General features: G+C 36.9%; 2 protein-coding genes across 15 annotated transcripts in view; both read right to left on the bottom strand.

Annotated features, from left to right (window-relative positions):
• Positions 1-692, bottom strand: part of LOC102628651 (uncharacterized) — a 69,838-nt gene extending 69,146 nt beyond the window's left edge. For 5 of the 7 annotated variants that reach the window (XM_052439250.1, XM_052439244.1, XM_052439246.1 and 2 more), the window contains exons 1-2: positions 393-692; positions 15-150 (exon numbers count right to left, since the gene is read on the bottom strand). In XM_052439250.1, the coding sequence (XP_052295210.1) occupies positions 15-150; positions 393-426 (170 nt within the window). In that variant the 5' untranslated portion in view covers positions 427-692. The remainder of the gene's footprint in view (positions 1-14; positions 151-392) is intronic. The other 2 variants (XM_052439248.1, XM_052439249.1) reach the window with 1 other exon arrangement.
• A 1,295-nt stretch (positions 693-1,987) lies between these two features.
• LOC102623421 (uncharacterized) lies at positions 1,988-12,999 on the bottom strand. 8 transcript variants are annotated; one of them, XM_006494874.4, is made up of 12 exons: positions 12,843-12,999; positions 12,042-12,119; positions 8,762-9,742; positions 8,279-8,364; positions 8,079-8,173; positions 7,705-8,001; positions 7,028-7,543; positions 6,261-6,870; positions 5,890-6,120; positions 5,668-5,792; positions 4,607-5,019; positions 1,988-3,751 (listed from the first exon to the last, which is right to left on the bottom strand). In XM_006494874.4, the coding sequence occupies exons 2-12, from the start codon at positions 12,087-12,089 to the stop codon at positions 2,303-2,305; spliced, it is 4,851 nt and encodes a 1,616-aa protein (XP_006494937.1). In that variant the 5' UTR covers positions 12,090-12,119; positions 12,843-12,999; the 3' UTR covers positions 1,988-2,302. The 8 variants fall into 8 exon arrangements, with proteins under 8 accessions (XP_006494937.1, XP_006494936.1, XP_015381918.1 ...); XM_006494873.4 differs by having other exon boundaries at positions 12,507-12,987; XM_015526432.3 differs by having other exon boundaries at positions 8,762-9,745; positions 12,029-12,119; positions 12,843-12,976.
• Positions 13,000-13,316: the final 317 nt, after the last annotated feature.

Genomic DNA, 13,316 nt, shown 5'->3' with positions numbered 1-13,316 from the left:
ATAAAAATTGTTACCCGTACTCAGCACGAATTGAAAATTTGTGGTTGGTTTCCAGTTGGTTGCTTTTCCTCTGAACAATCAGCTTCGGCGTTTTCCCAAACGTAGCAGATTTTGCGGACGACAACTCACGCGCCTTGAGATGCGATCCGCCTTTCACAGAACCGAAAAGCAAATGATCAGATACAAACAATTCTTCCCTTCTGTAAAAATATTTCCACCAGTATTTCAAACTTAAAATTAGATCAAAAACAAACTTTGAAATTCGACACGTCAAGTTGCCAAATCTGAATCCGATTCTTAATCGAGAAATCACAAAATTTAATCTTTGGATATAAAATAAAATTGAAATTTCAAATCCAAAAGAAAAATCAGAAACAATAAACGCAAGATACCTGAGATTGATACAGGAGCCAAACAGTACGCCATGATAGAGAGAGAAACAAACTGATGTTAGTTTCAGAGAGAGTGAGCGAGCGAAGCCGGAGAAGATAGAGAGTGAGAGAATACGAGAGAATGAGAAGGAAATGAAACCTAACAGAGAAAATTAAATTGCGTTTTTTTTTTTTGGTTTTGACGAGGGCATTATTGGAAATGACTAAGCAGGTGGCGAGGATACGCTCTTACGCAGTCGTTAAGCACAGAGCAGTGGTGGCTTTGGTTTACCCGCCCAACGCTAATGAACAGCCAAAACTGTCGTAATGGACGGATGCGGTTCACGGTGTCACTATTTAAGCTACACAATATATTTTAATTAATTAAATGTGAAAAGATTTCTTATTGCCTTTTTTTAATTTTTTCCCCCTTAAAATTAAATTAATCAACGCACAGTGTTGTCTTTTCTGAGGACAAAATAATATGACCATCAATCACCTTGGTGATAATTTGGGTCAAGATTTATTGAATTCGATTTAATTCGAATTAAGTAGATTTATATATGTATTTAAAAAAATTGGTTCATTATAAAAAGAAATCGTTAAATAAATTTGTTAAATTCAATTAAATTAGCTGAGTAACGAATTGAATCCATCTGAATTTGAGTTCATTGATACATTTATCCAGAGACATAGCATGTTTAAAACTTCAACTATAGTAAGGATGAATAAATTTGTAATATTTTATTTTGTTTCATTTTTGTTTTTTATTAATTATTATATTGAACAATTGTGGAGGCATAAAGTTAAATGAATATTACCAAGTATGTAATACAGTAAATTTCAAATCACTCTCCTCGTAAATCAGTTATCTTCAAATTGCTTCCTTATTTTTTGAAAACCTCAAATTTTTTTTTCTAAGAAAAAATGAAGGTCAGTTGATGAAAATTCTTGTATTTTCTTAACAAAATTAAGATTTTTAAAAGTAACAGAAGTAATTTAAAGATAATAATTTACGAAATGAATAATCCAAAATTAACCCAATATTATGTCATCTTGGAGGTGTAGAATGTGTTAGCTAACATATTGCTGCTCGGCTCAAGGGTATCTGAAAAAGTATAAAATCAAAATTGAATCGCCCAATTTCACATGCAAGAATCCTTCATTCTTTTATTTTGTGAATAAAAAGGAGGGTAAGCAATCAAATCAGACACCAACAGTCGGCTATATAAATACAAACTAACGAGCAATAGTAATACAGAAAAGTTCAACCTGCCTCTCAATTAGCTCCGGCATCTTCCAGTGTGATGCCAAGACAAGAATGTTAAGATTTCTGAAAACACCTTCTCCGGCAGGCTCACCGGTGACAACGACACCAAGCTTTGCTATAACTCTCTATATTTCATGATCCTTCATTATTATAACATCACCAAAGCCTCTAAATTAAGAGATAAAAGGGCAGTCCAGGCCCTGCATTTTTCATGCAACCCTCCGAAATCAAAAACGATCGTGTGTCTCAAATTCTACATCCTGGCAACGAACAGTTCAAATTTGAAAACTGCGCCTACAGCAATTAGAAAAATCAGACACACAGCAAAAAAAAAATAATACTAATAAAAGCGAAAGCAAAAATTCTTCTTCAACACCACATTGGTCTGGAAATTTCTTGTAGCATTTAAAACTGTGCCGGCTTTGATTCTCTTTATATACAATCAGCCGTAACTATGCACCCAAAAAGAACAAGAAAATCTAACATAACATTAATAAGGAATAGTTATTTAGTAAAAGTCCTGTATGGGTTATGAACAGATGGACAAGTAGACCTCCTATAAAGCCCATGGATGATCATTTTACAAGAACATGATCTTGGTTGGTATACATCCTCATCAGGCACTAATGTACAAACTGTGACAGACATTCCCTGTTGGTCTCTATTTATCCAAGAAGCCTCCAAAGAGGAGCAGCGAGGTATTCACATGACGCCTTTCGGGCAGGAGCTGCTCTGTTTTTGAAGCAGGTTTGACACTTGTTTGTTCTTTGTCAGGGAACGGAAATGAAAGAGAAAGTGAAAGGGAGGCGGAGATATCCTCCTCCACTCCCTTATCAGCCCCCTTATCCGGAGGCCTATCCTGGTTATTATTTTTCTCTAAAGGTCCAACAAAGAAAGGCAGCATTCCCTTGCTTGGTTGTTTTGTATCAGCCCCCAAGGCCAGATTCAGATTTGGAACCGTGTCAGGGAGTTCATCCTCATCCTTTGATGAGAGCTCTTTCCAAGGCATGGAGTTGGCCCCCAACCGGCAATCATTTTCACGATGTGAATCCACATGAAAAAAGTACCTCTCAGGAGATTCCAAGTCCTTGAGTATAACTTTTCTGTCCAATAATTCCTCACTTATCTTCTCCTGATTTGAGGAACTAGGACACAGATCATCTCTTCGTGATGAAAAACCGTCACTACAAGAATCACCATCTCTAGAACTGCTACATTCATATGGTCCAGCAAAACCTGTCTTCAGCTTCTTACTACTACTTTCACCATCTAGAAATGCCTCATTCCATGGCATCTTTTGACTAGTGCCACAAGAACTTGCTGCTGCTGTCTCCGTAAGATCCAAGTGCGGAGAGTTCCCGTGATGGAACTGCTGATGGTTCAACCCTTTAAAGTTCAGGTTTCTGTCTAAGGAAGTTTCTGCGTTCATATACCTACCCTCTTTCAAGTCTCTTCCAAGGTCAATTTGATCTCTATCACTTTTCACTATATCTGGCAATTTCTCAGCAGCGACACCCCTATCGTTTAAGTCCCTAACTAGGTTAAATCGAGCTCTGACTCTTTTAACTATATCCATCATCACATTTTTTGTATCAACACTCCCCTCGTTCAAGTCTCTTTCAAGGTTAATTTGATCTCTGCCACTTTTAATTTTATCAGGCACTATTTTGCCATCAACGATACTCTCGTTCAAGTCTCTTTCAAGGTTAATTTGATCTCTTCCACTTTTTGTTATGACTGGAATTTTGTCAGCATCAAAAGTCCCCTTGTTCAAGTCCCTTTCAAGGTTAATTTGATCTCTGCCACTTTCCATTATGTCGGGCACTTTTTCAACATCAAAACTTCCCTCATTCAAATCTTCCTCAAGGTTAATTTGACCTCTACCACATTTCATTATAACTGGCACTTTTCCAGAATCAACACTCCCCTCATCATGAGCACCTTCATTGCCAACAGGGAAATTCTTCAATGATGAACTATCTTCTCCAAGTGAAGCATCTCCATTCATTTCTGACGTCCCACCTTTGCTACAACTGATGCTGGTTCTAGTTGCTTGAAGAGAAGATTTGACCTCTGTGCCTAGTCCACCCTCTGCAAGATTACATTCTTCCTGCAAAGTAATTGATAAAATATCAATGTGTTTAGTAAAGACTTGTAACCATAACACTTCAAAGTGAACAAAATAAAACATTTGAAACCAGGTCAATAACAAGGAGAATAAGCAACAAAGAATCTGTCAGAAAACAGTGCAAAACATTTGGACCACAAATTCATACATACTACCAGATAGAATAGTAAATAGGATCTGCAAACGATCGCATGGAGCTCCAAACATCACGCAAAGCAAATAAACATTACAAACGGCCAACCTGAGGGCAGCCAGCAGTTGAATTTGAAAATTTATCTGTCAGATCGGCCGAGTAATTAGAAGCATAGATTGATTTCTAAGATTGAAAGGTAGAAAATGTACAAACTATCGCGTTTAATTCCTGTAGTTGTTAACTATATATTTCAGATAATTCCTAAAGATATAATTCCTGTAGTTGTTAACTATATATTTCAGATAATTCCTACAGATATAAGAACACAATCAACAGACCAGATAGGTTGGTATGATCATTTACTATGCATGAGGGCATGAATATATAGAAACCTAGTAATTGCTTAATGAAACAACCATGATGCGCTTGACACATTGGTTTTCTAATATACAAACATGTCCCAAATCAGGGTTCTTTTTTTTTTTTTTATAATTTTGTTTTACAACAAATTTGAATGAACAATTTATATAGGAAAATAAGAATTATATACATGGTAAGGGACAAGCTTCCTGTGCAGACAAAACAGGAAAACAAATCCCAACCCAATATCAAATTAGGAATCCAATTAGAAAACACAAAAACCAAAAAATGCTCTATAAAACAAAAACCAAAAACAGAAACATCCATATGGAAGTTAACATTACCAGGGGAGGCCTTGCACATCTTATTTCTCCAGACAACAGTGGAACAGTCATTGCAGCCCTTGACAATAATCTGGAGTCAAATCTACCATCATGTTGTATCGAATTAGATTGAGAACCCAAAGATGTCTGTTGAACAGAGGATGCCTTGTTATCACAATTCTCATTCAGCGTGACACATGTCCCGTCAGGACCATATGATCCTGGGACAATGTTATGAGAAGTATCACATGCAGCTGAATCTTTATCTGCATGCTTGGGCAATATGTTCTGAGACAAAGATAGATTATCCGTGGTAATGAGACTGTCAAGGGGCACCATTTTTGAACCGGCAAAACATGAATGCTTTGTGGAATTGGAACAATTCACTTTCCTTACCCTGAACACACCCCATAAGAAAAATAGCAAATTCCATCCTGCAAATTACAGATAAACACAATTTTAGCAATTAGTAAAAACTCAAATATAATTTACAGTACTTATATTGGCCAGAAGTTCCAACTCTCATACAGCTGACATTTAATTTAGTACAACTATGAGAATGCTGAGATCTAATCTGGTACAACTATGAGAATTACTCTTAACAATTCTGCGTAAACTAAAAGATAATGCGATTACAAAGAGGCATTATCATCAAACCAGTACATAAACAGATAGGGAAAAGTTTCAGCTCCCATTTAGCATCTTTTCACCCTCGACGAACAGCACAGAACACACACACATAAATGAACATCAATCTCCTGAAGTCATCTTTCCAATTCTACTTTGCCGATCATTGCTCATAATCTTCATTGCAATGTAAGCTAGAGTACTTTAAATTTGATATCATGGATGATGTAGATTGTAGACAACAACTAAATAGGTTGATTATCTGCTAAACGTACCATATAGGTGTCCAGATAGACAAATTCTATGGAGTTAGCTCCACAATATTAGTATTGCACCAGAAATCATTAAGGCCTCATCCAAGGGTAACAGTCAGGATGTGTAAGTCAAAAAATGCTATCAAAAGCTGTGAAAGGTATATTATTACTATTTCTAAGAATCTTAAGACTAGCGCTTACGCTGACAGTTCTCAGGAAGCTGGTTGGATGGGAAAATCAGGAGTTCGATGCCATCCAGGTTTCCCATCAGTGCTAAATCATTTTTCATCATGCTGTCTACCAGAATCTTGTAGTTTCTCCCATAACTGTAATACCAGAAAGAATATAGAATTAGAAAGCAGTTAACGGTATATGCTTCAGGAAGATGGCTATCATTTTGAAAATAAGTATGCATCTCTTAACCTCTCAAAATCTTTGGCAAAGAAGTAAAGAGCAATGTTTTCTTCTTTAGCACCGCTTTCATGAAACATTGTCGGCCATGTGCTTACTCGAGGTACTTCCTTTAAGCGAATTCTCTGGGGAAACTTGCTCACCACTTCAAGAACTTTAGACGATGCACAAGAAGATAGATGCGCTTGAATTCCATCACATAAGTTTGGAAGTTTTTCCCCTCTATGCACCTCAAAACCACCCCTGCATGTAAGCATTGTGAGCAAAACTAAAGAAATATCCAGATACAGGACACAGCCACCAGCTGAAACTTGTGAAAGTAAAAAGGGAATAAAAATGCAAAATCTCAAAAGGAAGAAAGACTACTAAGAAAAGAATCCTACTGCCAGATGTATTCATGCTCTGGGACGGCTGAAATCTTCAAAAGGGCAGGCTTCAACTGATTTATAGTGGTTTGTTTATTTATTAGCACTTCCTGTGCTCCTTTCATTTTATTAGAGACTGAAAATTGATCTTGAGAAGATCTCTCGCAATTCAAATCCATGTTTGTGATGCCCAATCCATCCAATTGATCATTTACTTTGTTCCTCCCATATGTTCCAGGCAACTTATGCATTGCTGCCTCAATTGCAGCTTTCAATTTATTACCTTTGATCATCCCCTCCCTACAGTTCCTTCCAGCAGATACATCAATACCAGAAACCTGCGTACTACCAAGGGGGCAACTTTCTACATCATGACCCACTTCTTTACATTTTTGACATAAAACACCTTTTGAGCCTGCAGTGAGAGTAGGCCTTGAACGACAAGAACTGGATTTTTCACCCTGATTTGTTGATTCCACTGATCGAGGTAAACCATCTTGCACAAGTTCATTAACAATAGTAGACGGCTTCTCAGAAGAACTGGAAGAAGGCTCTTCTTTAGGGCTAACAAGGTTTGGCTTCTGTTCAACTGACGAACTGCACATTGCACTGGTAGACAAAGCTCCAACTGCATTGTTCAAACAGACAAACAATCTCATGATTCACTCGACCCAAATGCAGAAGAAAAAGTAACAAACATCTAGCCAAGCAAAAAATGGTACAATTGAGCATGAAAGCAAGATAAATACCATTGATGTGTTTGACTTTGTTAAGTAGTGCCATACCTGGAGTCCCTGAAACTTCTAAACCTTTACGAGGTAGAGTGCTGTTTGATTTTGTTAAGGTACTTCCTTTGCCTTCAGATTTCACAACCTTTGCCTCCCGGTTGTTGCTTGCGGATGAAAACGACACAGCTTCACCACGAGGTGTGAGCTTCTGATCAGCCTTAGGTGTTGAGGCAGGGGTTGCCATTGATGAAACAGTGAGAGACCTATCCAACCTAGATAAACTTTTCCTCTCAAATGCATTTCGCTCTTTCACTTGTTTTAATCCTTTTAGATCGTGAAGACGGGAAGGTCTAGGCGAAAGTGCTCTAAGTTTTGATTCACCAGCACTTGAACGTCCAGAACTTGTGGATTTGAATGACATAGATTTGCCCATTACTCTGCTAGGCCCTTCCTTTACATCAAGGGATGCTTGGTCTCTGGTCGCTTTCTGCTTTTGAGGAACAACTTCATCAACAAGTTTCACCTTTGCTTTGGAATTCAAGGTGCTGAATGAACTGGATTTTAATAGAGTACCTGATCAAAGAAAAAGAATGATTGGTTGCTCAAATAACACCCAACAGATCACCGCAGAAAGAGCATCATTGACTTTTGTACATGTAGTGAGAAAAAAATAAAATGGGAAGGAGTGACAGATATAGGAGAAAACAGATTTAGCCAACAGAAAAGCTACATACCCTTTGTTGTTTGAGGCAGCAGACCACCAGGAGAACGTGCAGTTTCCACAACATCATTGCTGGAATTATTACCAAAAGTTACTGGCCTTACTTTTCCTTTATCTAAGCTCTTGAATGAACTATCGCGTGATAATGCAGCTGCTTTGCTGGGGCTCAATGGTTTTGGATACCCCGGGCTTGTTTCAATGGCCTGCCTTTTTGCTGCTGGTGCAGCGTCCAGATTTTCTGCATGCCTCTTACCTGAGCTTTGCGTGCTTGTACTTTGTTTGTTTGTTCGTTTACCCTCTATATCTGAGCCTTCAAAATAAAATGTCCCAAAATCATTAGCGTGTAAGCACATAGGCATACAGAACACACCCAAACATTTTACCTACCTTGCTTTTGCTTTTCAGTTTCCTCAGCAAACTTGCATTCTTCACACAGCCAATCACCTTCAGGAACTTTTTGAAGCATTTCTTTCATGCAATAGCTGTGATGAAGACCAATAACAATGTCAAAGACTCGCACTGAATATTGACAAAATAACATAAAATCTAAAACCTTGCCACTTGGATAGGAGGTTATATAGTCTTACGTGTGCTCTGCACCATCACTACATCTGCTACAAATTGCAAGCAAATCCTCCCGCCCTGCATCCCCACAAATGTCACATACTTTTACCTGTTTCATACCAAGGAAGTACTCAGCAAGCATTTTTCATTCTCCAGATAAGAAACTGAGATTTATAATAATAAAAAAATACATGGGGAAAGAGAAGGATCCCTGCAAAAGAATGAAAAGGAATAATACTAAACAGATAAGCATATAGTCCCATCAACTCTCAAGTTGAGACAGAAGACCTCTTAGCCAAAAAAAGACAACAAATCTTTGTTGTAACTCCCACCCTTAAACTATACCAAGAGACATTTGAAGGCAACCAGAGAACATTTAGTGAACAATTATAAGTTCTAACACATAAGAGTAAAAGAATCATGAGCTTACTGTTAACGGTAAATGCTTTCAGATATCTTATCTATATAACATAAATTAATAAGAAGAACAACAACAAATTACTTACATCTTGTTCCATGATGTCTGACTCATCAGTTTCATCACCCGATGCAGCTGGAAAACGTTGTACGTCAGGCAACTCAGCCAACTGAGTGGACGTCAATTCTTCTTTATCTTTATCTAAACATTTTAAGGCTTCGTCAGGTGGTTCCCCATTATCCCCGTCAGTTTCTGCTTCTGACTTTTGATGGACTTTAGTCAAGACATCAGAACTGCTTTCAACAAGACGCTTATCACTCTGAGAATCAGGCACTGGACTTCGCACCTTTGGAGAGCCACAACTTGCACCAACCTTTTCTACTGAAGGAATCTCAGACAACTCTAATTTCTCAGAAGATTGTGCTTTCTCCAAGCCTTCTGGACCTAAACTACAAACTGACGCTGAACTATGAGATAAATTCTTAATGTCCATGTTTCTGTTGTTTTCACTGAGAGCTGTACTTGTATCATTGGCTCTACTAACACAAGATATGTTGTCATCGAGGCCTTCTGCACCTTTTGGATCGTCATACTTATTCAAGGAGATTCTCTGATCCAAACCAATCTCTAGTTTTGGAGATATCTGACCCTCTGCAGTACCTCCCCTAGAAGAAAACTTTGGATGAATCTCAAAATCTTCCGAAGCATCAGATATCTCAGAAGACCTTAAAGTTACTTTACTTTCAGCATTTACGGAAAAAGAATCATGACTTGAATTGACGCTGAGCGGGTTACTTGCTTCACTGGCTGTTTGTTGAAGTTTGTTACAAGGTCCACGCTTAAACGAACGTAAATCATCAGCTTCATTGATGGAATATTGACTACCAGTAGTCTCACGACAGGTTTCATCAGAGAATTCCTCAGTCTTGGATCCCATGAGAGCTAGGTTAAGATGCATGCAAGATGAACAAGGAGCGAAGCACACGTTACAAGTCCCCGATTCTGCTCTCATACGATTTTTTCGACTCATGGAACGCTTACCAAATCTTCTTTCAGACTGGGATGTTACCTACTAAACATAAAGCAAAAGTTAATAAGCAGGCAAGAGCAGAAAAATCTACAACACTTTCCAGATAACAGATTATTTACTTCCGCCATCCCCAAAAACTTGTAGTAAATCGTGAGTTAGCAACACTGCCGTACCAAGAAAGACAACTTTAATATTGGATGAAGTGATAAAACAATTTAAAAGGAATCACCAAGCAACAGTGCATTCAAACGGACTATCAAAAGATGAATTTACCTTTTGAAAGATGTTCAAACAAAACCAGATCCTCAAACCAACAATCACAATAGGAAACTAAAAAGTAACCTCCAGTTCATTTTGTTGTCCAGATATTTAACCACTCATTTATTCATCAAAAGAAAATCTATCCACCCATTTGATTGTCAATAGAAAATCTAATCAATCATTTGGCTCGGGAAATGATAGATTCACAACAACTGTTAATCTAACTCCGCATCCTGTCTCACACTGTGAAATAACCTCCACCTATCGTCATTCATGGGACGGAAGCACAGTTGCAACCACATCACCACTTGGTCCTCAATTTCAACTGCCTATTTAACTTCCTATGTCATAGATGATACGCTCAATGACCTACCCGTAAGTTTATTGACCAGGCTTCTTTCGAAGCATCATAACAGTACACATCTGATACAAGCATCAAAATTCACATCATTAAGATGCCTCCCCTTTAATTGGGTCCCGCATTCTGAGTACTATAGTACCTCTCAATAGAAATGGCCTTTTGCAAGTAGTAATATTATTTAGCATAAGATTCCAGTTCTCAATCCATAAACAGAGCATTCAAAATATGCATTACAACTGATATGACCCATCCTCATCATCTACAAAAAGCAATTTTCATTTTACGCCCGGTGCGCCCATATAAGTATACATACTATAGTCAAACTGAGCTTCAGCCAAAAAGCATCTAATTCAGTATGCTTCGAAATTGTTCATTTATATTCATGCGTTCTTAGATATAAAATCAGTAGACCCTCAATATGAAAATCCAAGATCACAACTGAAGCCAAATTTAATATCAACCAAAAACTATCTATTGCCCAAATGTAAAGTATGGTGTTCAGATTCCTTCGCCCTTATATTGCTACAAGAGAATGACTCCATGATGAATTTAGATTGCTTGTCCAAATCCTATTTAGTGCATACACAAGAGTTGATGTGTGGGTCTTCCTTGAAAGATTCCATAAACATAGGCCATCAGAAACTTAAGTTTGCCTCCCAATTCTGTTAACAGACTCCGAACTACATCTTTCCTTACATGGAAATTAAGAACATCTTAAATACAAAGCACGTGGCTTGAGCACAAAGCTACAAATATATTCAGCTCAAAATACTGCCAAAAAAAAAATTATCATTTCTAAACACCTCTATCTCCAATCCACTACTATTCCTGTTCCTATCATATTTATTTGTCAGCATAGATATGTTACTTTTAATATTTTCACAATGCACAATATTCTGAATCATTTTCCCATATCAATTGAACCCAATATCCTTTCACACCGGTTAGGTGGGTGCAGCATGTTATGAAGCCTCAGACTCTGTCACCAAGTCTCAAGATGATATTTTCCAGCAATTTAGAACACTAAAATAAATGACAAGCAGAAACCAGCCAAATAGTCACATGCAAAAGTCTCACAATCAAAGAGATTCAGAAAACATTACACTGTAAGGTTCAGAACTTGTGGAAGTTATGTGCATCATGACATTTTTTACATCCTCTCCTAAAAGATATCCCAAACTTTTAATAAAGCCTTTTTTTTTATTCTTGGATAAAAACTATGAGCATTTATATCAATATATAATGAAAGACTTCTGAGATGTCTGTTTCAACTTCTTAGAAGCCTCCCTAAATTCTAGGATTTCTTGGAAGTTTAGTTACTGTGGTATATTATAACTGCACAAAAAATCTTTACATAATTTCAGTATCTTTACTTTAAGTTTTGAAAAAGAAAAAGAAAAATTGTATATTCCTATACCAAAAAGAAGGCAAAACAAAATATGTAGATGTGGGGGTTGGGGGGGACTAGGTTTTCTGGTCACTAAAAACATTCAGTCCCATATCATCAATTCATCATGCATAGAACTGATACTACTATTGTCTAAAAGGAGACATCACAGTAGTCTCGTCATTTTTATCATACGAAACATGTACACATACTGAACAAACTTGTTTTTTATTTCTTCCACATAAAAAAAAAAAAGGAAAAACCTATAAGAAAACAAAAGGAAGGTTCAAAGATAGGAACACGAAATGTAAATTACCCTGTTATCTCACCATATTCTTCCGGGTATCAAGATTTCTTTCCTCCGCCGGTCCTTGCATGTGACAACTCCCACTCAAAACTGATGTGATCTAAAAGACACCAAAAAAAAAAAAATTACATCAATTAGTGGAAGTATAGCGAATTACTATCTCCAACACAGCTACTGAGAAACTGATGCATATATCAAAAGAAACATCACCAAAGCCAAAAAAAAAAAAAAAATGTAGAAACATTTCAGCAATACACAAAACCCTAATTTCAAACAAACAATCAAATTCCAATCTCATAGTAATAAAATTAACAAATTATCCTATCAAAAAGACCTTGATACCAAACCATAAAAATTAATTTCCACCCATCCAAGAATAAACTTAATTAAAAATCAAATCTTAAAGAAACCAATACACGTATAAACATAAAAATAAAATTACTTAATCATCAAACAAACAAAAACCCTAATTAAAAATCCATCTTGCCTCTGCTTCATCAATTGTATCCGTTGCATTATACAGCTCATCCACCCCCCGTTCCTTCCGCTTGGCTCCCACTCGATCGCCACCAAACCCTAACATCAAACTCCTCAACTCCCCAAATTTAGCCCTAATTTTTACAATCACAAAATCCCTAACTTCCTCTCTCTAGATTGTCACTCTCATATCAAGTTTCATGCGCTTCACAGATTCAATTCGATACAATTATTTGTCATTTCCAAAAACACAAACAGCATATCAGATGGAAACATAAATATATAATTTCCCAGTTTCTCTCTCTGTGATCTAATAAAATCTTGGCTTGTAAAGCCTCTTGATTACCTGTTTCTCTCTCTAGAATTAGAGAAAAATCTTTCTTGCTTTCTCACTCTTTATTTTTATTTTTTTAATTTTTCTGCGAAATTTGGGCTTTTATATTCAAGTTTGAGTCAGGTGTTCTAATTTCTGAGGCTATTTTGTTATATATTTTTTTTCTCTGTTATCTTTTTTTTTTATATTTATTATTTTTCTTTTTCTTTTTTTTGGTTAAAAGCTGCGGAGAATATAAGCCAATAAGGAGCGTGTCTCTTTACACACGCGGTTATGGCAACAATAGCGTGGTGAGTGATGTTACACGTGTGAGGCAATTTACACATGGATTATCGGTATGATATGACTACTATCTTGCCCCCTGGGCGTATTGCATCCTCTATCGTGGAGTACTGGACTAGGGTTCGGCCACCATCATTATCGAAGTCGAATTATATAAATATTAAAAATAAATTATAAATTATAAATAGCAACTTACGATAAAAT

This window comes from Citrus sinensis, chromosome 4, assembly GCF_022201045.2.
Source record: "Citrus sinensis cultivar Valencia sweet orange chromosome 4, DVS_A1.0, whole genome shotgun sequence".
In the NCBI taxonomy this organism is placed as follows: domain Eukaryota; kingdom Viridiplantae; phylum Streptophyta; class Magnoliopsida; order Sapindales; family Rutaceae; genus Citrus; species Citrus sinensis.
The sequence above is the reverse complement of the archived record's forward strand: the minus strand, read 5'-3'. Positions and strand labels throughout refer to the sequence as shown.